The sequence below is a fragment of the Fusarium phalaenopsidis genome (genome assembly GCF_050370095.1).
Source record: "Fusarium phalaenopsidis strain FUZ10S chromosome Unknown contig_32302, whole genome shotgun sequence".
Lineage (NCBI taxonomy): Eukaryota > Fungi > Ascomycota > Sordariomycetes > Hypocreales > Nectriaceae > Fusarium > Fusarium phalaenopsidis.
In genome coordinates, this window is record NW_028145405.1 from 3,657,576 (window position 1) to 3,684,394 (window position 26,819).

Consider the following 26,819-nt stretch of genomic DNA (forward strand, 5'->3'; position numbering starts at 1 on the left):
GACGGTGAACTTTATGAACTTGAATGAATCGAAGTTTGAGACTTGCAACAGAACCAGCGATATTTGGGTCTTTTTTTTCTTTCTTTCCTTTTTAATCTTATTGTATAGGAGATACGTCTAAGGTGACGCGATCAAAATGCCCAAGGCCGCTACAGAAGAGCGCTCCAAGCGCAAGCGGTCCTCAACTCAAGAGAAGCCCACCAAGAGACGGAGGTCATCAAGCGCCAGCGATGAGTCCGAGGATCCCAACGCCAAGATCCTGCTCATGGAGCAAGGTATCCTAGAGTCGCGGAAGAACTACAACGACATTACCGTCCTTCTCAGCACCGCCAATGACTTCAAAAAGGGCGAGCCTGAGAGCATGCTGGCGACCGTCGCGCTCTGCCGCATCTTTGTGCGGCTGCTCACCCAGGGTGCTCTCATCTCCAAGAAGAGCCTGTCCGAGAAGGACTTGGTCGTCGTCGGCTGGCTCAAGGAGCAATTCGGAGAGTTTAAGAAGACTCTGCTCGCAATGCTTCGGGATGAGGAGCTGGCCCCGACCGCCCTGACTCTTTGCATGAGGACGCTCAAGGCTGAGGGACAGTTCATGTATGACAAGGAGGAGTACATTTTCCCTCGGGCATTCCATCGCGACATTATGGAATCACTCCTTGTGAGTGAGAACGAGGACGCAAGCAAGGTCTATATCGAGGAGTTTGCTGAGCAGTACGACGACATCCGCTACTTTACGTTCAGCTCAGTCAAGTACATTGTGGAGAAACATTCAGACGACAATGCTTCACCAGAACTCTTTGATCGATGCTTTGCGCTCTTGTCCGCTCTTGATGGCGTTCCAGAATCCGCTGATGAGCTCGAGGACTATTACGTCCCCCGGCCAAAGAAGAAGGCTCATCCTCTTCGAAATGTCACCCAGCACAAGAAGCAAGGCCAAGAGGCGTGGCTTGCTATCATGACCCTCGCTGAGGAAAAGGAGCAGCGGAAGCGGATACTCGACATCATCTCGACCGTGATTGCTCCCTGGTTCACAAAGCCCGAGCTGCTCGCCGACTTCCTGACCAACTCTTACGACGTCGGCGGTTCCATGTCCCTCCTGGCCCTTTCAGGTGTCTTTTACTTGATCTCGGAGCGGAATCTGGACTACCCCTCCTTCTACACAAAGCTCTACTCCCTTCTGGATCGCGATATTCTTCACTCCAAGCACCGATCACGATTCTTCCGCCTATTGGACACCTTCCTCGCCTCAACCCATCTTCCGGCGGCGCTCGTCGCCAGCTTTATCAAGCGCCTCGCCCGCCTTTCGTTGAATGCGCCCCCCAGCGCCATCGTCTTTGTGACCCCCTGGATCTACAACCTGCTTAAGCGTCACCCGACATGCACATTCATGATTCACCGAGAGGAGAGGGACCCCGAGGTCAAGAAGCACATGAGCGAACATGGCGCTGAGGACCCATTCCTGCCGGAGGAGACGGACCCAATGGAGACGCAGGCGATTGACAGCTGTCTCTGGGAGCTTGTGCAGCTCCAGTCTCATTACCACCCGAACGTTGCCACCATTACCAAAGTCATCTCTGAGCAGTTCACCAAGGTTTCTTACAACATTGAGGATTTCCTCGACCACTCATATGCTACTGTAAGTTGTTGCTACGTTTGAGATTGATGACAAGGTTCTAACTATTGGATAGCTCCTCGAGGCCGAGATAACCAAGAACGTCAGGAAGGCACCTGTGGTCGAGTTTCATATTCCCAAGAAAGTCTTCCTGCCACATGAGGCCGGTGACGCTGAGCCCGACAGCCTGCTTGTCAAGCTGTGGGACTTTGAGGGGTCGCCCCAGACCACTGAGGTTGCGTGAAGACAGTTAAACGGACTGTAAGGATGGCAAAAGCTAGTTTGTTGCGTATACCCAAGTTAGACTCGCGTGTAATTCTGAGAGATGTGAGGAACATGGCGCAAATGGCAATGTTTTTGGGCATTCCACAAAAAGTTGTTACTCTAGAATGATATGCAATGGATACTTTGTTAGTCTCAGTATGGACACATGTTTCAATGCAAACAAGCCTTGACGTCAAAATGCTGTATTTCCTTGCACAGCATGTGGTATTAGTCGTTGCTGGGGTTGCTAAGTGCTTCTTGACAAGCCTCACGCGACGGCGCAAGTTCTCAAAGCAGGGATACTCTTGCTATCTTAAGTACCTTATCATAGATAAGAGGCAGTGGCGACAAAAAGAAACCATGCTGAGTTGTCGTCTCGGTGGCAACAGAAACACCAAGAGCAAATACTCACCAATCGCGAAACAAGGCAAAAATTGAATCATCAACAACAACAACAACAGCAAAAAGAAGCAAAAAACTAATCGACGTGGGCCTGATTCGAACAGACGCCTCCGAAGAGAATAGATTTCTAGTCTATCGCATTAGACCACTCTGCCACCACGCCTTTGCTTGTGATAGGTCGTGTGATGTTGCAGTATATTGCGCTGGCTTGAAGGCGCGTGCCGGACATGATACCGAGCTAGTGGTGACAACCGCTAGTTGGTGGGGCCGGTGATGTTGCACACCATGATCATGACAACTCGCTGGCTCCTCTTTGATGTTGCGGTAAAGATGAAAGAGGAGATTCGGCTAACATATTGTTTAGCGAGAAACGTCCTCAGCTGGACACATGTCACCAGGAACCCAGCGAGTGAACGTGGTGAGTCTAAGACCCAACAGTTGTCATGTGGTAACGCCTTGAAGCCCCAAGTTGGCGAGGGTCGGATATGGCCGATTGACTGGTGAGTGTGGAGCAGACATGTGCATCCAGGCTGCAAGACATGACCGACATTGCTGTCTTTGAGTTGCATACCAGAAGGCAGGAAAGAAGAGACAAGGAGCTAGGTTCAACACCAGAAACGCTGTCGATCTACAACCATGGTGATATTCGCTTCTGACATTGACCTCCTTTTTACCTTTCTCTGCAACCCCAACTCTCATCGCCCCCCGCTGCGGGGATTGACCCGACGGTAACTTTGGTGGCCGGTTAGTGGGAACCCAGCTAAAAGTGCCCTAAGCCAATTATTGCTCCAGGCAAGCGCCCCCCTGTAGCTGGCCGATGCAGGCGCCAAACTGTAGGCAGGCAGGTAGCCCCAGGTAGCTGACATCATCACTGATCCATGGATTTGCGGCTTGGTGGCACGGCGCAGTCATTCCTACGACTTTTCCACAACCTTGGACGCTTTCTTTTCTTCTCCTTTTCACATAATTCCATAGTGTCCCTGTCTTCAGGAGCACGATATGGCTTCGAACAATCGCTTTAGCAACTTGGCCAACCCAAGCAATACTCAATCGCCTGGCACTCCCACCCAACGGCCGGCTGCCTCTGGCTCCGCCTCCGCCTCCAACTCTACCCCCGATCGACCCAAGCCCAGGAAGAGGAAGGGACACCGAGGTGGCAAGAAGAAGCGCGCTCGCAGAAAGAGTTTTGCGGCGTTTGACGACGATGATGGACGCGACGAGGCTGAGGAGGCTGCCGGGGAGGGTTTCTTCAACCTCCCCAAGGCCAATTTGAGCGGCGCGAGCATTGATAGCGAAGTATTGCTAGATCATCGGTGAGCTTGGCTTGCATGAACAATTGGTTCTATAACATCCCACTAATATGCAACTCAGTGGCCACCACCCTATGCGTCCCAGACGATCATCGACGGTCCCGGCTCCGGTCTCGCCCTTCACAGGCCCAAGTAGCAACCGCCTCCGCTCGATCCCAGCCGTTTCCGCCGAAGAGGAGCATCCAGAACATTCGCAGTGGGATGAATCTGCGCCTTTGCTAGGCGAATCGAGGCTACGACGTTCACAGACTGGTCTATCTGGCTACGGCGCAAGTGATGCGGTGTCAAGTCACAGCCGAAGTCGCCGGCCCTCTAACAAGTCCTCCATGACACGGCTGGGAACTTCATCTGGCGCAAAGGATCGTTACGATGTCAACCATCCGCCATCTATGCCGGGTTCTCCCACATTTGGCACCGCCGATCGCATAGAACTCAGTCTAGGGGATGTCATGATACGGGATGAACTCGGCAGCGTCCGTGACGACTCCCCACATCGCTTGATAGGCGAGATTGACGGCCTTTCTGATGTCGGGAGTGTTCTAAGGGATAATCGACCTGAGCTTGGTCGAAGAATGGTAGCCGAAGCTGAGCAGGATGTTTGCTTCCCGGGTCCTGGTATGTCCGAAATAGGAGATGACGAGCCTCAGTCACGAGGTCAGGAGCAGCGCCAGTATCGAACACGTCGTCGTCGCGGTCAGTGGCCCGACTTGTCCATCCTAGAAGAATGGAGTCATATGGAGAAGGAGGACCGGACCGAGGAGCGTCGCGTCAAGAAGATCACGGAGCCGCAGCTCATTAATGGACGACTCCGCCCGTTGCGCAAAGGCTGGTTCCAGTCAGATGAGGAAACGCCCTATCGGTTCACTTACTTCAACGAGGAGTTCCAGAGCACGATTCACAGCCAGACAATATCCGAGCTTGTCCAGCCTGGTGGGGGTTTTCGAGAACTCTTCATTCCAGATCCTAGAATTCTCTCTGACGATGAGTCTGATGAGGAGGATTTGGACCCTATCGCTGTTCCCACCAAGGCTCGCAATCAGGGCTCGGGGACAGATAGCGAGTCCAAGGCTAATACGCGCCAACCCTCATTGTCAGCCACCCGCGATACTCTCGAGACCCGGCCTGAAGGAACGACGTCCCCCTCGAAAGATCCATTGGCCCATGTGGCCTCGAGAAGCGAGTCAGGGCGGGCTACTCCGTCGGGCCGCAAGTCAGCAGAAGAAAGCCTGTTACACATCTCACAGGACACTACGGCGGGTTCAAAAGATAAGATCATAAGATATGGCGAGCGACCAGTCTGGTGGCTTGATGTTCTCTGTCCCACTGAACCTGAGATGAAGGTCATATCCAAAGCCTTTGGCATCCATCCGCTTACTGCAGAAGATATCATGCTGCAGGAGGCTCGCGAAAAGGTTGAACTCTTCCGGCACTACTACTTTGTCAACTATCGAACGTTTGATCAAGACAACAACAGCGAAAACTTCCTGGAGCCTGTCGATATGTATGTGGTTGTCTTCCGAGAAGGCGTCCTGAGCTTCCACTTCTCCAAGACACCGCATCCTGCCAACGTTCGCCGACGAATTCGTCAGTTGCGCGACTACTTGATACTATCTTCGGACTGGATCTCGTATGCCATTATCGACGACATCACGGATGTCTTTCAGCCCTTGATACAGAATATCGAGGATGAGGTCGACGAGATTGACGATGCCATCCTCAAGCTACATTCATCCGCCGATAAGCGGCTGAAGGAGGACAACTCGAAGCCAGACGATGCTGTCACAACGTCTGATCCTAATAGTGACATGCTTCGACGTGTAGGTGACTGCAGAAAGAGGGTCATGAGTCTATACCGCTTGCTGGGCAACAAGGCGGACGTTATCAAAGGATTCGCCAAGCGCTGCAATGAGCGGTGGGAGGTTGCACCTCGGTCCGAGATTGGCCTCTATCTTGGTGATATCCAAGATCACATCATCACCATGACTGCCAATCTTGGTCATTACGAAAAGTGAGTTGTCTATGAGTATAAGACCAAGGGACAAAGTTGTACTAACACGCATAGAATACTTGCTCGATCTCATGGCAACTATCTCGCCCAGATAAACATCCGCATGAACGAGCGCCAGGAACAAACAGCCGACGTGCTCGGAAAACTCACCGTCCTGGGCACAATCGTGCTCCCCATGAACATCATCACCGGTCTGTGGGGCATGAACGTTTGGGTGCCCGGCCAAGAGTATGAAGGCGACCTCACCTGGTTCGTCTGGATCACGGCTGGTCTCCTTTTCTTTGGATTCGCATGCTACATGATAGCCAAGAGGGTATACAACATTGTATAAGGGGCGCTCCCGCATATGGGAGAGCCGAAGCGAAGGATACACACGAGTGCTACTTTCAAGAGTTGGGCACACACGATATAGCGGTTGGCACACAGTACAGTCTTGCCGCCCTCCCTCTTTTTTTGGTTTTCCTTTCTATCTGCCTATCGGCATTTTCAACCTGTAGGCCTGGAGTTTATTATGGTACAGCACTTGTTCGTCTGGAAATGGCTGGTTGGTTTAGGGGGCCTTGGGGGCGCATCCAGACAGTACATCTGGCGCTGGGTAGTTCGGGTTCCCAATACTTTTCGGTGTGCGGTTTACATGGGAGAGCATACATAAAATTGACATGTCTTTTAGGGCGCGAGCCGTAGCGAAACCCGAGTATCTTGGCTATCGTGATTACCTTCTTGATTGTAGTGTTGAAGATACGCAAAGGAAACCTATCTCTAATATGCCCTAGAAGTACTTCACACCAAGTCCAAAAATCGGAAATGAACCGCATCACAGTATCAACGAGCCTTGGCATCGATTAACTGTTTCATGCATGGCTGAATAGATTACGTGCAATAGAAGTTGTCATTCTTGGTCACTACCTAGGTATGTGGCCTTCTTTACCCTACATCACCCCTGAAGCACAGCTGGGATCGCATCTAAACTCGACCATTTGTAGGTATTCAAAATGACACCGGCAATAGAATGATGTTTCATTTTCTTTTCGGTAAATCTCAGTCGCGGGTATCTGTTCAATCCCTATCCCATAACTATTGCGTTCTTGCCGCCTCTCTTACACCATCATGACGACGGCCTTCACTATGGCAACTGGCCTTCAATATACCGCCATGTTACCCCTTTCTCCTTGGCATGACGGAGTTGTGACTACCAGACAGTACGCCCAGACAATTGCAACGTCACATCATCTGGCTGCCAGCCTTCACCCTACGACCAGAAACTAGTTAGGGACCATGTTTCCGCCTGGACTATGTAAACCAATGGCCCATATCTGCGCCTGAACGCCTAATACATCCAAATACCCTCCAAGCACATGGTGAGAGACGCCTCTGGCGAGTCTCCAGACTGGCGAAGCACCTTGCGCGAATGTATCTATACATGGAATCATCTCCGCTGGCCAGCAAATGTAGCCCGGAGAGCCAAAATCTGTTGCCTCTCAGCCTCAGGAAGCATGTCGATCTGAGATTGAGGAAGCTCCATGACAGCTCGCATCAGAGCATCAGGATCTTGGGCAGCCGGCGCGGGCGCAGCGGCAGGAGCGCCGTAGGGCTGAGCAGGCGCCTGATATGGCATACTGGCGACTGGAGGAGTGTTACTCGCTCCGGGGTAGCCAGGCATTGGGGCGGGAGGATAAGCAGCAGCCGGTGGAGGTGCTCCGGGCTCGACGACCGACTGAATAGCTTCGGGGGAGACGAGACCCATGAGAAGAAGAGCCTGAAACACTGCATACGCCAACTGTGGTGCTTGCTGGAGAAGCTCGGCAGCTCGCTGAGGTTCGTTGGTCGCGAGGGTCTTCATCTGGGAAAGAATGTCGAGCAGTTGGGGAGGCGGGAGGGTTTCAAGAGTGCGCGAGATAGCATCGGTGCAGGTAACGCCGTGCGGAAGCTCCTTTCCGGCGGGCAGAGGAGGGAGAGTGCTTGGCTGAGAGCTGTAACCGGGGCCGGCGCCATTAGAGCCGTGTGGGTTATAGCCTGAGCCGCCCTGGTTTCCAAGGTTAGAGTATGAATCTGAATAGAGCTCGCATGCCTAGTACCTGGTCCTTGTCTTCATCGGTGCTCTTCTGCTCGTTAGAGAAGTCAACGCGAAGCTTCCTGCCCATGATCTCGTAGTCGTTCAGATTGCGCACAGCTGAAGAGGCCGAGTCTATCAAAGTCGGTTAGAAGTGAATGTATGTCGGCGATCGAGGAATCGTACCGGTATCCGGGTAGTCTGCAAAGCCAAAGCCCTTTGGTCGTCCAGTCTCGGAATCGTAGACGAGGCGAAAGCGTTCGACCTTGCCGGCGCTGCTGAAGATTTCGGTGATTTGCTCCTCGGTGAGTCCTGCGAGTCTGGTCAGATACAGTATGCCACAAACGTAGTTGGCGGCACCTACCATATGGGATGTTGCCCACAAACACAACGCGAGATGGTGGCCTCGTCGACATGTTGACTAGATGGCCGGGGAGGCAACAAAGAAGATTATCTCGTATACGAAAAGAGAGATCGCGTGTTTGTCGAGGATGTGTAAGTGCGGCGCAGAGTATGGAAATGAACGAGAAAACTATCTAAACCGGAATAGTTGGTTTAGATGGCGGTTGCAGAGAGAAATGGTGATGGTGTAGGAAAGTTGGAAGAGAGTGATGGGTGGAATTTCTCAGCCTTGCGATCTGATTTAGTGGACCTACAGCGGCAGGCTGAACCAGAGCTTCCCTTCCTTCCCGTCTGCAGTGCTTGACGCATGCGAAGCTCCAATAGAAACCGGAGATTTTCCGGCCCAGCGCTTCGAAGCTCGGGATCAAACCCTTTTAGGCTTAGCTCAATTGAAGATACCAGGACCCTGTTCTGAGGCAGGCAGGCCCCAAGCTAGGCGCGGAAGGACCAAGAGATAGGTACCGCACCTACCTAGTCAGCCGCAGTTGGAAAAAGGTGGCCTTTAAGAAATGTAAGAATAGGAACAACCAAACTCTTTATTCTCGCATTGCTTCGATTCTTCCTCTTTTTGCTGCTCGAGTGTGAGGTGCCGGTCCGCAGCCACTCTCGACGAATGCTGTCTCTCATTCACTGCATTTGATCCTTTTCTTACCCATCTTCTTGTGGTTGCTCCTGAAGCCTGCTCTCCTTTTCAGCTGCTCTTTAGCGACCCGCGCTGCTGTCGCATTCATACCTACCAACTTATACCCGTCTCGAACCTCGTCGCATCCAGCAAACAACACGCTTCTCCAAAAATGCCTCCCAAGTCGAGGTTCACAAGGCTCGATGCCTTCACCAAGACAGTCGACGAGGCGCGAATTCGAACCACAAGTGGTGGTATTGTTACTATCGTGTCTCTGATCGTCGTCATCTTCCTGGCCTGGGGTGAATGGTCAGAGTATCGCCGGGTCGAGATACACCCCGAGTTGATTGTGGATAGAGGACGAGGTATGGGATAACGTCTAGGTCCCCGGGGATAGAGCTGCGATTGCTTCCCCGTTGCGACTTCGAAGCCGCGAGTTGCTGACGTGGATGTGATTTACAGGAGAGCGAATGGAGATCCACCTCAACATCACATTCCCCAAGATGCCCTGCGAACTCCTGACCCTCGATGTCATGGATGTCTCTGGCGAGCAGCAGCACGGCGTCATGCACGGTGTCAACAAAGTCCGTCTTCAACCCCAGTCCAAGGGCGGCGCCGATATCGACTCCAAGTCCCTCTCCCTCCATGATGATGCTGCCGCCCACCTCGATCCCTCCTACTGCGGTGGCTGCTACGGTGCTCAGCCCCCTGCGAATGCCCGAAAGGCCGGCTGCTGCCAGACTTGTGACGAAGTTCGTGAAGCCTACGCCCAGGCGTCGTGGGCCTTTGGTCGTGGAGAGGGCGTTGAGCAGTGTGAGCGCGAGCACTATGCTGAGAAGCTGGATGCTCAGCGTGAGGAAGGTTGCCGCATTGAGGGTGGCCTGCGCGTGAACAAGGTTATTGGCAACTTCCACTTTGCTCCTGGACGAAGCTTCAGCAGCGGCAACATGCACGTTCACGATCTGAAGAACTACTGGGATGCTCCCAAGGGCAAGGCGCACGACTTCACCCACATCATCCACTCCCTCCGCTTTGGTCCTCAGCTCCCCGACGAAGTCGCTCGCAAGGTCGGCAGCAAGGGAACGCCCTGGACCAACCACCACCAGAACCCTCTTGACGGTACCCGCCAGGATATCAAGGATCCCAACTTCAACTTCATGTACTTTGTAAAGATTGTCCCTACATCATACCTCCCTCTGGGCTGGGACAGCAAGGGTCTCAAGATCGCCGGCCTCCTGCAGGACGACACGAGCCTCGGAGCCTACGGTTACTCCGAGGATGGCAGTGTCGAGACTCACCAGTACTCTGTCACTAGCCACAAGAGGAGTTTGGCTGGCGGCAACGACGCCGCTGAAGGCCACGCTGAGCGCCAGCATACCAGTGGTGGTATCCCTGGCGTCTTCTTCTCCTATGTAAGTGCCCTATGGTGGTTGTCTTGACAAGTGAATCGAAACTAACGATTGCTGTAGGATATTTCCCCCATGAAGGTTGTCAACCGCGAGGAGAAGGGCAAGACCTTTAGCGGTTTCCTTGCTGGACTCTGCGCCATTGTTGGTGGAACTCTGACCGTCGCTGCGGCGGTTGACCGCGGACTGTTCGAGGGTGCCGCTCGTCTCAAGAAGATGCGATCCAAGGACATGTAAGCAGAGAGTATATTGATGCGATGTGGGGACGAGTGAGTATGAGCAAGGTACGACCAGCTATGGTGAGGGACCTGTGTAGCTATTGTAAAAGTCCAATGCTCCCTATGCATTGGTGGGTTAGGCGTTCTGGAATAGTTGGGAATCTTTAAGGAGCATTATCAAATCATGAGAGCAGACGCCATGAACCTGATGGCACATGCATCTTGTTCGGAAACCTTGGTCATGGAACGTCAACTGGGGAGAGAGAAGGGTGAATTATAAGATGGGCTTTCACATGTCTCATGAGGGCGGCTATGTAAAACAACGTCCGATTGAAGACAGTTTCAAATGCGGCGGCGGGTGGGAATTGAGATCTGCAAATCACCGACATCGTACCTGGGAGATTCTGTCATCCTCTCTGGGCCAATTGCGCGTACTCGTCCGTATAACCCCTGAAGCAGGGGATCGATCGTTGAAGACGTTGTGGAGAAATGAAGCACATCCTTGAGGTTGGTTGGCGAACCTTGGCTTGTGCCTGGCCTTGTGCGAGCACGGAGATTAGTGACGAGATTGTGAGATTATTGTGCACAAAGTCCTCGTGCCAAGGGACCAATCGAGGACTGAGTCGAGCGGTGCTGTCAGCAGGGGACCATGTCCCTGGATGATGGAGAGTCGAGAAACACCGGCGGGATAAGGACCGGGGTCGGAAGCTGGACAGTGTGACGGGTGGTGTTTCATTGGTAGGTGCCGCTGGAGAAGGCATAACAAAGTGAAGAGGCTCAAAATGAGACTTGAATGCGTCTTGACCACTTGATTCTCTTACAGAGACAATGGCTGTATGATAGATGGATGGGCTGTGTAAGAGGACTCAGGAGAAGTCCAGGCGGAGTGTCTGATTGGTCCATCTTGGGTGATCGTTCATTTACGATTGACAGGTGAGGGACGGAACAATGGCTGCTAGCGATCTCTGCGCTCCCTTGCGAGATACTGTACTACACACTGTCGGGTGGAGGAAGAACTTCAGATGCTGTACAGTACCCTTGGTGGAACGGGTAGATGCAAGATTCGACCATGACAGTGGTGAAACCGTAGCCACATGTACGGAGTACCTAGCAACCGGTTTGAGGTGTGATCCAATTGTTCCGTCCACTGTCGGCAACAAAGGGCCGCCTGCGTCATTCCCTGTGCCCTTGCGTCAGGCTCTGTAATACGTGGGCCGTCGTGGCATCCAAGGCCACACTCCATCTGGCACCAGTGACACGGCGTGGCTTGACCTTTGAGGTAAAGAGAATTATGATTTGCGCCATTCGCTGCGGCTGAAGTAGCAGTTGCAGCGCTCCACGTCAAGACTCCGATACAGACGGAAAAGAAAGACGTTTACGCGTGCAATTTGCCTTTGTGGCCCGGGTCGCCGTCTTGGTGGACTAGCGCTGGTCATCAGTTGCTATAAAAAACTCGTGAGCGAGAGAGAACTGGGGTCGGGCGTGAACTAGTCGTAATCAAGAGGCAGAGGCGGAGGCGGAGGCGCATACAGTACGGATATGCTGAGAGGCGAGGCCTGTTGACGAGACCTATGTTTGTGGCTGTTTTCAACTCGGCTGGCATGCAGAACTGGGTCTTGGATGGACCGCCAGAGACAACAAATGAGCCTGGCCAGGCGAGACTGTTGCTACATACGTGCGTGCGTACGTAGCACACAAGGCTAAACGAGATCGGAAGAGTCCAGACAGCCAAGCAATCATTGTCTAGACCTCCTCTGTGCCAGGGGCCGAGAACAGACAGGCAGACAGGAAAGGGTAGGGGAATCCTGGAGAGCTGAAAGGGGGCGATGAAGAGAGGCGAGGTTCAGATACCCGACCCGAGGTGAACCATTGACAACGGGAGCCAGCGCTAAAAGATGTTGGCTGGCAGATGTAGACCGCTCTCGAGGCTGGGTCTGACCGGCAACGGTTTATCAATGGCTAGGTAGTGCATCCATCACCAGGCATATGCCTTCTGACGGTCAGATAATAGACTCCTCATAACAAAGATAACAATGGAAGGCCTAGAGCATGTACCCCAGACTGGGAAGTGGCTGTAATAAGGCAAGTACTTTACACTGGAGCCATGGAGTCTGTGGAGCCTCAAGCCGGCCGACCCTGGTCTGGTCTCATTGTTTTGCCGTCGTCTTGGGTTGGGGTCTGACAAGTGAGAGAGAGACACACACTGGAGGCCTTTGACAAGTCCCCTTTGCTTTTGGACGAGAACAAGGGAGCAAGACAGTTATTGTTGGAGATGGGGGAAGAAGCAGGGGATCGAGTGGTAGAATAAAGAAAGCAATGACGGCCGTAGGGTGGTAGAATGTGCAAGACGCATGCAAGGCACCGAAATGAGGCGTCGAGGCCGTTTTTTTGCTTGTGCGACCGCGGCTGCTGGTCCTTGAAAAACAGCGAAATTGGATGCAACTGCGAGCAAGAGGTTGCCTTCCCGAGTTGGTAGCCTTGACGGGAGAGCAATAAAATCTCCCTGGGGACAGCTGACTTGAATCCATATTACACTCGAGATCCCCTTTACTGTAGACGGACATGCCTCCGTCTTCAGTTGGACTCGGTCCCCGCCCGTCAATGTAAAGTCGAACCCTGGTGATGGTCCTGGGAGCAGGTGGGACTATTCGAGTCCAAGAGAACGCCTCCTTTCGGTCATGGGGGGTGGTCTAGAGGGCCAGCTTATTAGACTTGCCACGAGGGTCGGCGTTGTGCAGAGCGGAGAGAGAAACATGCAGCGTAATTGTGCAGGTCAAGGGCCTCGTATTTTGGACATGGATTGTCGGTGCATCGCTGCGCCGCCACGCCCTCTGAGAGAATTGGATCTTGTGCAGCCCAGTACTGTGTATGTAGTATGTACAGAACACCTCATCAGCACAGACCCGGTGGAGAGAAGGCATCCACATCAACAACATTGAGAACCTGAGGCGAAGTTGGCGAGATCAAGAGGTCAGTCAGCACTTGGATCCATGGCATGACATGGAGGAGGCAAAGCCCCTTTGATAGTCACTCTCCGGCTGGGCTGGCTGGATGCAGAATACAGCGTAATGCAAGACCGGCCTAATCAAAATGCCTTGTCCTCTTGGAGTGTTGCACAGCACAACGCCAGAGACCTCCCTCTCCCCATCCGGTATCCCTCCACCCTGGGTCCATCCAAAAGGGACCCGACGGGATCCATCCATGATCCATCACCTCCCTCTCCACTCTTTCCACATCGCATCCATCAATCTTCTGCACTGTAACCAAGGTCTAATAAAGCCACCCAGGGCAAGGTAAATTAGTTCCCTGTTCGCGCTTGGGGGCTATTGCTTGGGGGGGAAGGACGAGAGAGACACTACCTTAGCTAGGGCCGCAAGTCTATGCTCTCTACAGATACCTTAGACCTTAATCCTACTTCCCGTCTACAAACACCATCCATCCTCCCTCCTCTACTACGACTCCCCTGTTCTCGTCGCTTCCTCTTTTACTCCGAGTCGTCATTCGCATACTTGGCCGCTCGTTCTCTCGGTGTTTTTACCCTCCCCTTCGTTCTAATACTCGTTCGCGCTTCGTCTCATCTTGGCCCCATCAACGAAGGAAGGGCGTCGCCCCGTCACCCCACGAAGACCCGAGACCCGTCAACAACACCGCCGCCGCATAGCATACATACATAGCATAGCACGGCTCCGCGTTGCGCCGTTCACATCTCCGACAATCTCGAACCCCGTCTTCCGCCTGCGTCGCCGATTTCCTCTTGGTCGTAGTGGCCGTCGCTCGTTTCAACTCCGTTCCATCGAGCTTCTCGTGGCACTAATCGCATAGCGCGGCCCGCGCAAAGATCCCTCTTCCGCCGCCGATCACTGCTTGGCTGTCTTTCGCCGTCACCCTCGTCTCGCCGTTCCTGACGTCTGTTCGCCATCATCCATTCTTTGTCGACCCCCAATGTCTGCCGCAGCTTTGTAACGCCTTGTTAATACCGGTGCCCCCTGCTCATTGACAATCGCTCGGCCTGTTCCCCCAACCATCTCGGATCCTGGTCCTTTCTCGCTGCAATCGAGCGTCAAAGCAACGAAATAATACAGCCAACTCTCTTGCTACACTCTCTGGTTGCTTTGATTTTTTTTTTTTTGGCGGAACTCTCGAGAGGGACAACCTCAGTTACGCTCCCGCATAGCGCATTCGATTTTCCATAATAGTAATATCTGCATGGGCACCAGACTCTACCGCTAGAGTTGTACTTCAGAGCGACCAACCATGTCGACACGACCGTCCATTTTGGACTTGCGATCCGACTCGCAGCATTCGAATATTTCTACCGTCTCCAAGCCTCTCCGTTCACCTCGCCTCCATGTCGCCGGCGAAATCCCCCCCGAGCTGTCCCCGTTGGACGCCTTTGCTATGCAGAGCCGGTTGCTCGCAAGGCAATTACAAGAGAGCGCCAAAGAGGGCAACAGGATGAGCCGACTTCCTCCCCTCACTGTCGAGAGCCCTTTGATTGTTCAGGGGCGGTCTGAATACTTTCGGTCCATGTCCCAAGATTCGGGGTCAGAGGCTGGTGATCGCCCTGGTTCTAGTTTTGGCCCGAGAACGGACGTAGAGCTGGAGGACGCGTTTAGCGATGATGCCGACCGACCAGTCTCGATGCACCCACGAATGAGCCGCATACCCCCTACTCCAGATGAGGATATACCAGCAGTGCCTGCTCGTGATCCAGCTCGGTCTCGGCCTCTGCTAAACCAGATTGACGAGACAGACCCCTTTTTTGGTGCTAGGAGAGAACGCTCGCCTTCACCGTTGCGCAGTGAAACTCAATCGCAGTCTGATAAGCGAACCGAATCATCACCTTCTCGAAAGGAAGACGCTGCCTCACTATCTTCTCACCGACGACCTAGCGGGTCAATCAGTGGTTCTATCAATGGATCTGTCAGTGGCTCCCCTCACAAGCCGAAGCAGCCTTCGTTCGATGAACTTGGACTCGCGCCCCCTCAAACCATGTTCACGAGGAGATCATCCAGCACCGTTTCCACCCCCCTACTACCTACCGATGAAGAGTCAACCGGTAATATGGCTAGCTCATTCCATTCGTTACCTCCACGAAAGCTCTCTTCTGGGAGCGCCGCCTTTAACGGCGCAGTGACGTCCCCGGGCATTGGCTCTTTTCAAAGATCGCCTTCAGTGAGCTCGGAAACGTCTGCTCTCCCCCGACCGTCCTTCAACTTCTCAAGACCTCTCAGCAGGTCTGGCACGCCTGGTATGGAGTCACCTCTGAGACAAGCCTCTTCCGATAGTCAACCCTCATTCATCTTGGCTGATGACACGGCCCATACACCAGTGAGCATGCATAGCGAAGCCTTTCTGGAGCAACAGACCGACGACAAGGGCGCACCATCGTACATTTACTCCAAGTTTTCACTACCCAGAGGCAAGACTATTCAGCGAGCCGAGCCCTCTGAACATCAAACACAAGCCTCTTACCGATGGGAGCAACCCGTGGTTCCTCCTAGCAATGTGCAGCGAATCCATGCTGACGCTCCTCCTTCGCCTCCCACCCGCCCATCCAGCTCTTCAGCCAAGATTGTCCCAGAGGATTCCTTGACACCCAGCAGCCCGATGCCAAGACCATCGACAGATCTGAGAAAGGTCTACTCAGAAACAGCGGTGCCCCCAATGCCGCAGGCACCTTCTAGTCCCGAGAGACCTTCAATCGACGACCCTCGATCTTCAGAAGATGCACCCAGGGGTCGAGGCAGGACTCCTGTCTCCACCACAACCAGCGACACCGCTAGCACGATCCGACCACCGCCTACGGCTCGGTCTGCAGCTCCCACCGCTTCAGAAATGTCGGCAGAGGAGCATCTCGCAAAGGGCATAGAATGCCATGAGAACGGGTCCCTGAAGGAATCGACATATCACCTTCGATACGCAGCCCGACTGAATGATCCTACCGCCATGCTCTTGTATGCGCTTGCCTGTCGTCATGGATGGGGCATGCGGGCGAACCAGAAGGAGGGTGTTGAATGGCTCAGGAAGGCAGCCGAATATGCCAGTGTCGAGATTGCGGATGACGAGGATCAAGTCAAGGAGGGCAAGCATGTTGATGTCATTGAGAGGAGAACTCGAAAGGCGCAGTTCGCTCTCAGCATTTACGAACTTGGTGTTAGTCATATGAACGGATGGGGCATCGAGCAGGATAAGTCTCTGGCGCTGAGGTGCTTCGAGATCGCTGGTAGTAAGTCTATATGCCTCAACTGTCGATGAGCTGTTACTAACTCACAACTAGCCTGGGGCGATGTCGATGCACTGGCTGAGGCTGGTTTCTGCTATGCACAGGGCATAGGTTGTAAGAAGAACCTCAAGAAGAGTGCCAAGTTCTATCGTATGGCTGAAGCCAAGGGTATGAGCATGGTCGGAAACAGCTGGTATGTATCTGCTGAGACAGGCGTCTCATTGTGACTCGTTACTAACTGCCATGCTACAGGATTCACAAAGCCAAGTACGATGATGACGACGACCCAAGCGCACCCAAAAAGGACAAGAAGAAGGCTCGGAGTAAATCTCGAACCCGAACCATGTTTGGACGGAAGTGAGCTCACGAGCCGCTTTATTTGACACGCCTACCACGATAATGATGAGATCTTCGACATACCCATTTCATCGGAGTTTGAGTTGCGCATCGCATTTGGGATTCATGGGTTTTCTGGGAGGAGTATTCTTGTGCTCTATGCACCGACTTAGGCGCAACACTTGACTGATCATACGACATACCACAAGCGCGACGTTGCTCAGGGAGAGCAATGATGTGGTTTGGACAAAGGGAGTTAACTTCGCTTCTGCACCGGGCTTGGATTTTGGAATGGGGGGTTTTAGCGATGATTTAATCCCAGCACGGGCTACGGCTTTCGTGGCCTGGCAGAGGCGATTGCATGGCACCGATTTGCGCATAGCAGATCGGTTGGCTGTTATTATTCTATTCTATTCTTGTAACCTTCTTTGCACATAGAGATAGTGGACATATCCACGGGGTGCAGCTGGAAGCATGTATGGAGCTTGGATGCTTCTTTCGAGAATCATAATGCTAGCCAAACAAACAAGCTGAAGCTGTTCACCTCTAGACGAACATCAATGGTCACCTCTTGGAGATCGAATGAAGACAAGTTCAGTGCTCCAGTTTATAGTGTACCCGGATTGTGTTGTTACATGCCACGCTCTAACCATCTAACTGCCCAAGCATAATCCAGGCGCTTAGGTGTCGACATCCATCTTCGAGTCGTCAAGAGGCACCTCTTCCACGCTAACGTACCGCCCAATCTCGTTCTTGGTAATGATCTTCTCGTTCAGCACGGCTGTCGTGCCCTTGGGGAAGGCGTAACTCTGCAGCTTGGGCTCCTTCTCGTTGGGCTTGATGTAGTTTCTCTTCAATGTCGTCTTCTCCTTGGTGATGATGGCCACATCCACGTTGGAACCAGAGCCCAGATCGTTCCAGACACCCGCCAGGATGGCGTCGCTGGCCAGCTTCACCGCCTCCTCCTCGGTGAGATCAGGCTTCCACTGGGTCTCGAAGACGCTCATGGCGGCCAAGCTACCACTGCCCATGGTGACGTATGGGAGCTTGTCGGTGCTGCCGTGGGCGTGAACGGTGAAAAGGTGGGTGCCGGTGGGATCGACACCGGCGACGACGAGGTAGGCGCCAATGTAGCCCTGGTAGCGGAAGAGGTGCTGCTTCAGGAGGGTCATGCAGGTGACGACGCGGGGCTTGCGGCCGGTTGAGAGGGAGTGCAGCTCGAGCTGGGAGGAGATGAGGGCGGTGGTGAACTCGGTGTCGGCGGCTGTACCAGCACCAGCGCACCAGATCTGAGGGGAGATATAGTGAAGCTTCTCACAGTTCTTGTCGGCGACGATGGGGCCGGATGTGGCTCGGGTATCGGCTGCGATCTATCGATGGAGGCCGTGTCAGTGGGTGATGGTTATGATGGGGAGCTCTTATCGTCATGACGATAGTCCCGTCCAGGGGATTAAAGCATGCGACATAAGAGGGACGCAGGAGTACTCACCACCACACCGCCATCGAATATGCATCCAACAATGGTTGTTCCAGTACTGGTGGCCTTTGGCAGAGGGACTCCTCGGGCGTGGAGGGCCGCATTGCGGTTGTAGTTGGAGAAGTCGAAGCCGGGCATCGTGGGCGACGTTGGTTTCCCCGATTCAATATCTCAATTTATGCGTAATTCCAGGCGTTATAGGCAGGCACGGTATCGCAGGATGGGACAGTCGTTTGGGGGTATCTTTGTGGTTGGGACGTGGTTCACAGCGACGAGTTGAGGTTAACAAGGCAGAGCTGATGACGAGGCTAAAAGCTGCCTTCCAGAGGCAGAGGCACGTCGTTGAGCTACCCCAGGGACACGCTCTGATTGGGCTGTGGCGCGCAGGTAGAGGCTGGTAGTTGGCGGTGGCTCGAGCTTCGGCACGTGATGATAAAGCTCCAAAAAGTCACTGCAGACGAGGCGAACTCTTTGAAGCAAGCAGTTGCGAATCTCGTCGTGGAACAATATCCTCGTCCCAATTCACACTCAATTTCTTCTTTGGACATCATCGACAACGCGCCCCAGATTCTGGTTAACCATCCGTCTCGATCCATTGCTTGCTGGGCTCCTGGCGCTTCAGCTGGCCAATCACGATTATTTGCTGGCGTTCGCACTGAGCACGTCCCCTGGCCTACCACCGCCTGCCTAAGCCTTGTGCGAAAGCAAAGCAAAAGCTCCCCGGTCTTCCCAGTCCACTCCCATGCGAAGGGCAAATTTATTGAACTCTGGGTCCTCTTCTCCAAGTCAAGGCCGGCCACTCTGCTACAGTCATGGCTTTCGGCTTCGGTAACTCTGGAAACTCCATGCTTGGGGGCGCCGGCGGAGCAGGAGGGCTTACTTCAGGTCCTGATTTGGAGACTATCCAGACAGAGGTGAGTTTGCGCTTGTGTTGATGGCATCTTGACGCTGGATTTGTTTTGCTCGCCCATTGAGGCCATGCTAATCACTTGTGCCAAACACAGGATCTAGGCTTTCTTACCATCGCCGGCGACGCCAAAGTTCGTCTGACCTCTGCGTGGTCATCTCTTCCATCTTCAACCGCGTCGCTCCTGAGTGTTGCTTCGCGAAAGGGTCTTGTCGCTGCTGCCGGTCCTGACCAGGTCATCATCGCCACCACCGAATCCGTCCGAAAAGCATTCGAATCAGAAAAGAATGGCGACTCCGACATTCGCGCATTCGAGCCTCAGCTCAAGATTGCGATGCCCATGCGGGTGTCGCAACTCGCCTTTACCGCAGACGAGAACTACCTGATTCTCTCAGCTGAATCTGGTGGTGGATTGGCCGTTTACGAAGTCCAGAGTCTCCTCTCGGGCTCGACAAACTCTGCCTTTGAGCTGTCGACGAATGGCGAGACGCTGCGAGCTATGATCCCGAACCCGACACCCGAGAAGGCTGAGCTGTGTGCCATTGTAACCAACGGCGGCAACTTGCACATGGCGAATCTGAAGGAGCGTCAGATCAGCAACCCTCTTAAGAACCAGGTCAGCTGTATCAGCTGGAGCTCCAAGGGCAAGCAGCTGTGCGCGGGATTGGGTGATGGCACAATAGCTCAGATGACACCGGAAGGTGAAGCTAAGGGGGAGATCCCCAAGCCCCCTAACATGGGCGACTTTCACGGTAAGCGATTTCAAGATATTTAACAAGACCTCAGTAAGGCTAACACCCTGGTAGTATCATCTCTTACTTGGCTGGAAAACAACCTCTTCCTGTCTATTCACACATCGAACAACGAGTCTCCACCAACATCCATTTACCACATCATCACGCGCCAACCGCCATCATCTTTCAACTTCCAAAAGCTAACGGATCCCGTTGAGCCCTTTGGTTCAGAAAAGACTCCTCACCACACTATTCTACGACTCCGGGACTTCCCACCTGCTCTCCAGGACCTTCTTATCGTCTCTTCTACGGCTGCCACTGAGATGGGTGTCTTGAGCCGATCCAAGACCGCTCTGGCTACCGATAAACCGGCCGACTCCATCACCGGTGTTTTCACTACGACTGAGTTCTTGGATGACACCAAGAGACCGACTCTCCCTATGACCGACTCCATGGATGACTCGACACCCGTGGGCGTTGCGCTGGACTTGTCTGGTACGGAAAAGGTCTACAAGCCCATCCCTTCGGATGTCGAGCTGGAGGAATCGCCAGGGCCCCTTCCTGGATTTTGGGTTCTGACTCATGAGGGTATTCTATGCGCGTGGTGGGTAGTCTACAACGACTCCATCAGGCAAGGTACATCCTATCCTCACCTAACTGCCGTAGAGGGCTCTGCTGCCCCTGCACCAGCTCAGGCGGCTCCAGCGGCAGCAGCATCTTCTGCATCTCCGTTTGGTAACGCCTCCGCCTTCGGCTCATCAGCTGCCGCTCCTGCGTTTGGCTCGTCCTCTCAACTCGGACAGAAGCCTTCGCTTTGGGGTTCAGGAGGCTCCAGCGCTGCAGCCCCCAGCACGGGTGGTGCTGTGTTTGGATCGAGCGGCTTCAGCAACGCAGCACCCTCTTCAGCACCAGCTTTCGGCAAGCCCAGCGCTATTGGCTTTGGACAGTCGTCACAGCTGGGCGCGAAGAGCTCCCCTTGGGCGGCTGCATCAAGTGGAACAGGATCGACTCCTGCTTTTGGACAGTCTGGCTTTTCGAGTTTTGCGAATAACAACAACAACACTAGCCCCTTTGGCAAGGCAGCCTCATCTAATCAATCAGGCGCCTCTGGGGGATTTGCTGGTTTCGCCAGCCAAAGCGGCTTCGCTTCTGTTTCTAACAACACCAGCAGCAGTGTATTTGGCAGCGGAGACAAGCCAGCAGCAAGTCCTTTTGCTTCTACCTCTAAAACCGAGACAGCTTTCCCATCCAAGCCAGATCAACCTTCCAGCAATCCATTCGGCTCCACTCCTTTCAAGCTACAGAGTTCATTCAAGCCGGATGGATCTGCCAAGGACGATGTTAAACCAAGTGGACAATCCTCCATGTTTGGAAGTGGGTTTGGCTCTGCTCTTAACGACGCTGCTAGCAAACCCACCATCACTACATCCGCAGCGAAGGATGATGATATGGATACTGCTGCTGAGACGCCTCAAGAGACTCCTGCTAAACCCAAAAGCTCGTTATTCCCTACACCCCAGAGCCCCGAATCTACCACCCCGACAACTACCCCAGCACCATCCAAGTTTGGGTTTCCTACCTCGCCTGCCCCCCAAAGCTCTGTCTTTGGACAGCCCTCCAAGTTTGGTTCGTCGACCCTGTTCGGTACCAAGTCAGAAACCCCAAAGCCCGGTGGCTTGTTTGGATCCTCATCCGCTACGCCCAAGCCTGGAGGTCTATTTGGATCACAGCAAAACACGCCCAAGGCAAGCATATTTGGAACTCCACAAACGGCGGCCAAAACGACTGGATATACAGGAATTTTTGGACAAAAGTCAGTCCCTGATGCGGACACACCAAAGGTCAAAGTGGAACAAGACGCTCCCCTGCCTCCTGATACTACGAGCAGGACTGCCTTTCCTCTCGGCGATTCGTCTTCTTCATCAGCTACTTCTGCTGCTCCTTCTAATCCATTCGCAGTGGCGACAGCTCCTGCTAAACCCGAAGCAGCTCCTTTGCCGCCAGACTTCCTGTCGACGAAGAAGACGAGCAAGCCTGCAGACTCAACAGACGCCCCACTGCCGCCCGACTTTGTCAATGTGTCCAAGCCCTCAGAAAACTCGACGGCTGCACTAAGTGCCCCCTTGCCACCAGACTTTACCAAGCCAGCAAAGAAGCCCGCCGCGGAACCAAACGATGCTCCGTTGCCTCCCGATTTTGTTGCTCCCAAGGCCCCCTCAAAGGAGCCTTCCTTTGTGCCCTCGGTTCCCGAGTCAACTGAGGATGAGAGTGATCTGGAGGATGAGGATGAGGATGAGGATGACGACGATGGTTCCGAAGGTAGTGGTATTGACGTCGCCAAAGATCTGAGCCCAAGTGTCAGTGGCCTAACCCCCACGCCTGGTTTCACCCCTCAAAGCTCGTTTGGTGGTCTGGGCGGACCTGCTCTTGGTAGCAGCAGGGCCAACCAAGAATCATCCCGGCCCCTGTTTGGCGAAATCAGCCGCAATGCTCCCTTGTTCCCACGCCCAACTGCGACCAGCCCCAGGTCCCCTAGCCCGGTTCGGAGTGCTATACCAAACCGAGTGATGAGGTCGGAAGCTATGAGGTCAGTGAGCGCCCCCGGAATGGCATCGCAAATCCTCGGACCCAGACAGTCTCAGATGGGGGCTTCTATCACAAGTCGGGATACCAGCGCGCCGGAGGATCCGTTCATGGTCCAGCACCGGAAGTTGAAGGCGAAGCAGGAGGCAGCAGAAACCCAGCCACTCGTGGACGAGGAGGATGACGAAGTGCAGAAGATTCTCGCATCCGAGGTTGAGGGCAGCTTGACGCTGGATGAGTTCGTTGCTCACTCCAACGTTGCACCTCCCGCCAAGGAGAGCATCCCAAGCCAAGTCGAGGCAGTCTATCGAGATATCAACTCGATGATTGACACGCTCGGCCTCAACGCGCGCACTGTCAAGTCATTCATCAAGGGCCACACTGAGGAGTGTAAGCAAGGTGGACGAACCAAGGATGACCTCGAGGATCCTGATGATTGGGTCCTTTGCGAGATTGATGAGCTTGGGGAAGTTCTGGACAACGAGCTGTACCCGGATCTTGAGGACGGTCGTGTTCGTGACTTGGAAGCTAAGCTCGACGCATGCCACGAACTGACAAGAGATATGCACCGCCTACGGGCTAAGCAGGAAGATCTCAAGAAGATCCTCATGATTAGGACGGACCCCGACCAGGCCGAAGTGACACGGTCTATGCCACTGAGTGCGGAGCAAGCAACACAGCAGAACGAACTCAGACGGGAGTTTGCCAAGTTCTCGAAGCTTGTTGCCGAAGCGGAAGAATCGCTGACGTTGCTCAAGACACGAATTGCATCAGTCTCGAGCGCTTCAGGCAAGGGCAAGACAAGTGTGCCAACGGTGGACGCCGTGATCCGTACTATTACCAAGATGACGGCCATGGTTGAGAAGCGAAGTGGAGACATTGACGTCCTGGAGAACCAGCTGCGCAAGGTCCATCTGGGCGGTTCGAGCCGAGAGGGATCCCCAATGACACCTCAGGCAAGGAAGAGCATCATGTTCTCTCCCGATTCGACGCCTGCGCGAACTCTTCGTCACAGTTTCGCGGGCAGCGTTTCCCTGGGTGCGTCGGTGCGGGCCACCCCCCCTCGCAAGAAGCTCAGTGGTTTCAGCCGGGAAGAGAAGGGCGACCTGATGGAGAAGAGGGCGCGCAGACAGGCAGTTCTCCAGAAACTCAAGGGGAGCGTCGAGAAGAGAGGCGTCAATGTGTGGAACATGGAGGATATTGAATAATGGCAAGAAGACTGGCATATGGGTAGAGAGAAGTTAAAGGATGAATAACACATGAAACAAACGAAATAACCAAGCAACTGTAGTTTAGAGCTTAGATAGTGTATCAATTGGTCGGGAGAAGCACTCAGCTAATGTATTCTTTGGATTCTGGACTAATCCTGGGTTAATCAAGTTGTTGGAGACGAGAAAACGAGAGCGATTTGAGGTTATCAAAATGATGTCAAGTTTTTATTAATTCCTTCTTTCCTATTGCTTGGCCCAAAAAACACCTGACTCCATGGGTATTCATCCCCAGACATTAATTAAGATACATGATGCGTATGAAGCCGAATTGTCGACTCAAGAGGTAGTGGTAGTGGTAGAGGGAGCAGATCGAGGGACGGCAGGCTTGGACTCGACAGCCGGGGTCTCGGTGGGCATGGTGCGAGGGATAGCAGCCGTAGGCGTAGAAGGAACCCGGCAGTGGTCCTTGTTCTTGTGCTCGGGGTGAGTTCGAGGAGTGTAGCTGAGTTTTGTTAGTATTGCGAGTGTTTTGACTGGAGCTGAGGCGGGGGTGAATTACTTGACGAAGGAGAGCATCTTGAAGGTTGTGGAGGGTTGGTCGTGGTTGTGGTTTTGGTTGTGTAGTTGATTGAGGCTTTGAGAGTCTTGATTGTCAAGGCTGATTGATTGCTTTGATGGTGATGATGGATTGAACAAGCAGATCGACACCAAGAGGGAATTGAACAGGCATTATATAGTTTTGGAGTCTGGCAGAAATCTCCAAGGCCGGACCGGCTACGTTCTGGTGACTCCAAGGGAGCCTCTACGTGTGACCGGCATCATCTAGGTAGTACTCTGCTGGGACAGGGATGGGCTACTGGAAAGCTGGGCACGGGACTGACGTCGTCCGGGTTGCCCGGACAGGGAAGCGATGGGGGAATCTCTGCTCTGCAGCGGGGGATCAGAGTGCGCGTGACGCCTTCTGCTGCGCAGTTGCTCGTCCGTGAGATCCTTGCCCGGGAGAGGAGAGCGAGTCGCAGCCCAGGGGTCCAGGTCGCGGAGAATGCTGGGGGTGTGGGCATGTGCTGATCTGAACCTGGGCTACGAGGCCGGCCCGGTGAGCGGCGAGCTGGACAACGGAGGAACCGCACCGCAATCGTGGCCGTGTAAGCGAGAGGCTCTGCTTCTTGCTTTCCCAGGGATCTCTATGGTTTTCCTTGTTTAGAGGCGAGGCCGAAGTCGCAGGTCTTGGATGAGAGCAAACACAACATCTGCCAAGTATGAATCATGACACTTATCATGGTTTGCATTGATAATTCAATTCTGAGATTGATTGATTGCGCTTTTTCCATCCCACACACTCCACATGATTTGACATCTGCCCCTCGACTCACGCTCGTCTTGTAAATCGGCCCATTCTTTTTTTGCTTTCAAAACTCCGGTCGTCCTCTGGTGGGGCTCTCCTGCGCCGGTCCGCTTTCACATTTCAATGGAACAGCCACCGAAGCTTAGGCCAGGTCACCGGTCGGCGGTCTCGGGGTGGGGCCATCTCTGCGCCGTGCTACAGTGGGTCTGTTTTTTTTTCTGCTCCTTCCTTTCCCAAATTTTTATGTGGGGACCTTCTTCACCTTGGCTCACCTTGATTTTTTCACCGCTCACCGAGGAGTGGCACCCTTCAAAAAATTGTTTGGTTCTGGTTCTCTACCAGCCATTGCCCTTCACTCCAACCTGTCTGTACCTATATCCAACCCGCGCGAGCGCATAGTGATTTCAAGATGCATCCCACACAGCAGGCTGCGTGGAGGAGGGCTCCCGATGCGGAGGAAACTGGGCGCCGCCAGGTAATGTCAATTGATCTCTCTCAAATTATTGTTCTAACTTTTCCATGCGCCAGACCGTCGGTATCAACAAGGAGACGGTGACCAACATCTCTTCGACCGACTACCCCGGACACCACCCCGGCGAAGACGCCGCCTTCACCATTGAGAGGTTCCGCGAGGGCTTCTCTGTGGGCTTCCACCAGAACGACCAGTTCCTGTCGTCCTTCTCCCTCGTCGGCATCGACGCCTCGCTCGCCAACGCCTTCCGCCGCATCCTCCTCGCCGAGATCCCCACGCTCGCCATCGAGAACGTCTATATCGAGAACAACACGTCCGTCATCCAGGATGAGGTCCTCGCCCACCGACTCGGCCTCGTCCCCTTCAAGGGCGGCCGAGAGGGCCTCCGCGACTTCCTCAAGTGGTATAAGAAGCCCGAGCCCGGAGAGGACCCCTTCTCGGGCTGCTTCGACTACAACACGGTCCGCCTCGAGCTCAACGTGACGTGCACCGTGAACCCGGACGCCTCTCCCACCGAGAACGACCCCCTCAAGGCCTACAACAACGCCCACGTCTACGCCCGCGACATCGTCTTTGTCCCCACGGGGAGGCAGGCCGAGTACTTTAGCGGGGAGGACGCCATCGCCCCGACGAACCCGGACATCCTCATCGCCAAGCTGCGCCCGCGCCAGACCATCAACCTCGCCATGCACATGCACAAGGGCATCGGCGCCGACCACGCCAAGTTCTCCCCCGTCGCGACCGCCTCATACCGCCTCCTGCCCACCATCACCATCACCAAGCCCATCCTGGGCGCCGACGCCGACAAGTTTGCCAAGTGCTTCCCTCAGGGTGTTATTGGTCTTGAGCGCGTCACCGCCGAGGAGGCTGCGCAGGCTGGCAGCGGCTATGAGGGCCACGAGGGCGAGACCAAGGCCGTGGTGGTGGATGCCATGAAGGACACGGTCAGCCGCGAGGTCCTGCGGCATGAGGAGTTTGAGGGCAAGGTCAAGCTGGGCCGGAGGAGGGATCACTTCATCTTCTCCATCGAGAGCACGGGGCAGTGGGACAGTGACGAGCTCTTCCTCGAGTCGGTCAAGCACCTCAAGCTCAAGTGCAAGAAGCTCGAGCAGCAGGTTGTCAACATGGTGCGGTAGTCAACAGGGCAAGCATGCATGGTTCTTGGGGAGTCTTGATTGTTTAGGTTGTTCTCTATTGCGGCTGTATCATAATCGTCTTGTCTTGTTGCTGCTTCATCTTT

At 54.0% G+C, this 26,819-nt stretch overlaps 8 protein-coding genes and 1 non-coding gene across 9 annotated transcripts; 6 read left to right on the forward strand and 3 right to left on the reverse strand.

Moving 5' to 3' along the window:
* Positions 1–136: 136 nt before the first annotated feature.
* On the forward strand, positions 137–1,850 carry LRP88_08504 (ribosome biosynthesis protein NOC4; the record flags this gene model as incomplete). Its single annotated transcript, XM_083245009.1, has 2 exons — positions 137–1,630; positions 1,683–1,850. 2 exons carry the CDS (start codon positions 137–139, stop codon positions 1,848–1,850), a joined length of 1,662 nt encoding a protein of 553 aa, XP_083099503.1.
* A 503-nt stretch (positions 1,851–2,353) lies between these two features.
* Positions 2,354–2,435, reverse strand: LRP88_08505. The gene has a single exon. It is a non-coding gene; the product is annotated as a tRNA-Ser (tRNA).
* An 836-nt stretch (positions 2,436–3,271) lies between these two features.
* LRP88_08506 (magnesium transporter CorA family protein) lies at positions 3,272–5,921 on the forward strand (the record flags this gene model as incomplete). Its single annotated transcript, XM_083245010.1, has 3 exons — positions 3,272–3,585; positions 3,644–5,590; positions 5,645–5,921. 3 exons carry the CDS (start codon positions 3,272–3,274, stop codon positions 5,919–5,921), a joined length of 2,538 nt encoding a protein of 845 aa, XP_083099504.1.
* A 1,095-nt stretch (positions 5,922–7,016) lies between these two features.
* Positions 7,017–8,056, reverse strand: LRP88_08507 (hinge domain of cleavage stimulation factor subunit 2-domain-containing protein; the record flags this gene model as incomplete). The annotated part of the gene is made up of 4 exons (XM_083245011.1): positions 7,017–7,613; positions 7,666–7,775; positions 7,827–7,952; positions 8,005–8,056. 4 exons carry the CDS (start codon positions 8,054–8,056, stop codon positions 7,017–7,019), a joined length of 885 nt encoding a protein of 294 aa, XP_083099505.1.
* Positions 8,057–8,836: 780 nt separating this feature from the next.
* On the forward strand, positions 8,837–10,307 carry LRP88_08508 (retrograde cargo receptor ERV46; the record flags this gene model as incomplete). The annotated part of the gene is made up of 3 exons (XM_083245012.1): positions 8,837–9,029; positions 9,127–10,076; positions 10,134–10,307. The coding sequence occupies 3 exons, from the start codon at positions 8,837–8,839 to the stop codon at positions 10,305–10,307; spliced, it is 1,317 nt and encodes a 438-aa protein (XP_083099506.1).
* A 4,235-nt stretch (positions 10,308–14,542) lies between these two features.
* LRP88_08509 (tetratricopeptide repeat protein) lies at positions 14,543–16,875 on the forward strand (the record flags this gene model as incomplete). Its single annotated transcript, XM_083245013.1, has 3 exons — positions 14,543–16,517; positions 16,569–16,707; positions 16,767–16,875. The coding sequence occupies 3 exons, from the start codon at positions 14,543–14,545 to the stop codon at positions 16,873–16,875; spliced, it is 2,223 nt and encodes a 740-aa protein (XP_083099507.1).
* A 655-nt stretch (positions 16,876–17,530) lies between these two features.
* LRP88_08510 (proteasome core particle subunit beta 2) lies at positions 17,531–18,465 on the reverse strand (the record flags this gene model as incomplete). The annotated part of the gene is made up of 2 exons (XM_083245014.1): positions 17,531–18,220; positions 18,340–18,465. The coding sequence occupies 2 exons, from the start codon at positions 18,463–18,465 to the stop codon at positions 17,531–17,533; spliced, it is 816 nt and encodes a 271-aa protein (XP_083099508.1).
* Positions 18,466–19,139: 674 nt separating this feature from the next.
* On the forward strand, positions 19,140–23,759 carry LRP88_08511 (uncharacterized protein; the record flags this gene model as incomplete). The annotated part of the gene is made up of 3 exons (XM_083245015.1): positions 19,140–19,241; positions 19,332–19,986; positions 20,041–23,759. 3 exons carry the CDS (start codon positions 19,140–19,142, stop codon positions 23,757–23,759), a joined length of 4,476 nt encoding a protein of 1,491 aa, XP_083099509.1.
* A 1,757-nt stretch (positions 23,760–25,516) lies between these two features.
* Positions 25,517–26,715, forward strand: LRP88_08512 (DNA-directed RNA polymerase core subunit RPC40; the record flags this gene model as incomplete). The annotated part of the gene is made up of 2 exons (XM_083245016.1): positions 25,517–25,582; positions 25,636–26,715. 2 exons carry the CDS (start codon positions 25,517–25,519, stop codon positions 26,713–26,715), a joined length of 1,146 nt encoding a protein of 381 aa, XP_083099510.1.
* Between the last annotated feature and the right edge of the window lie 104 nt (positions 26,716–26,819).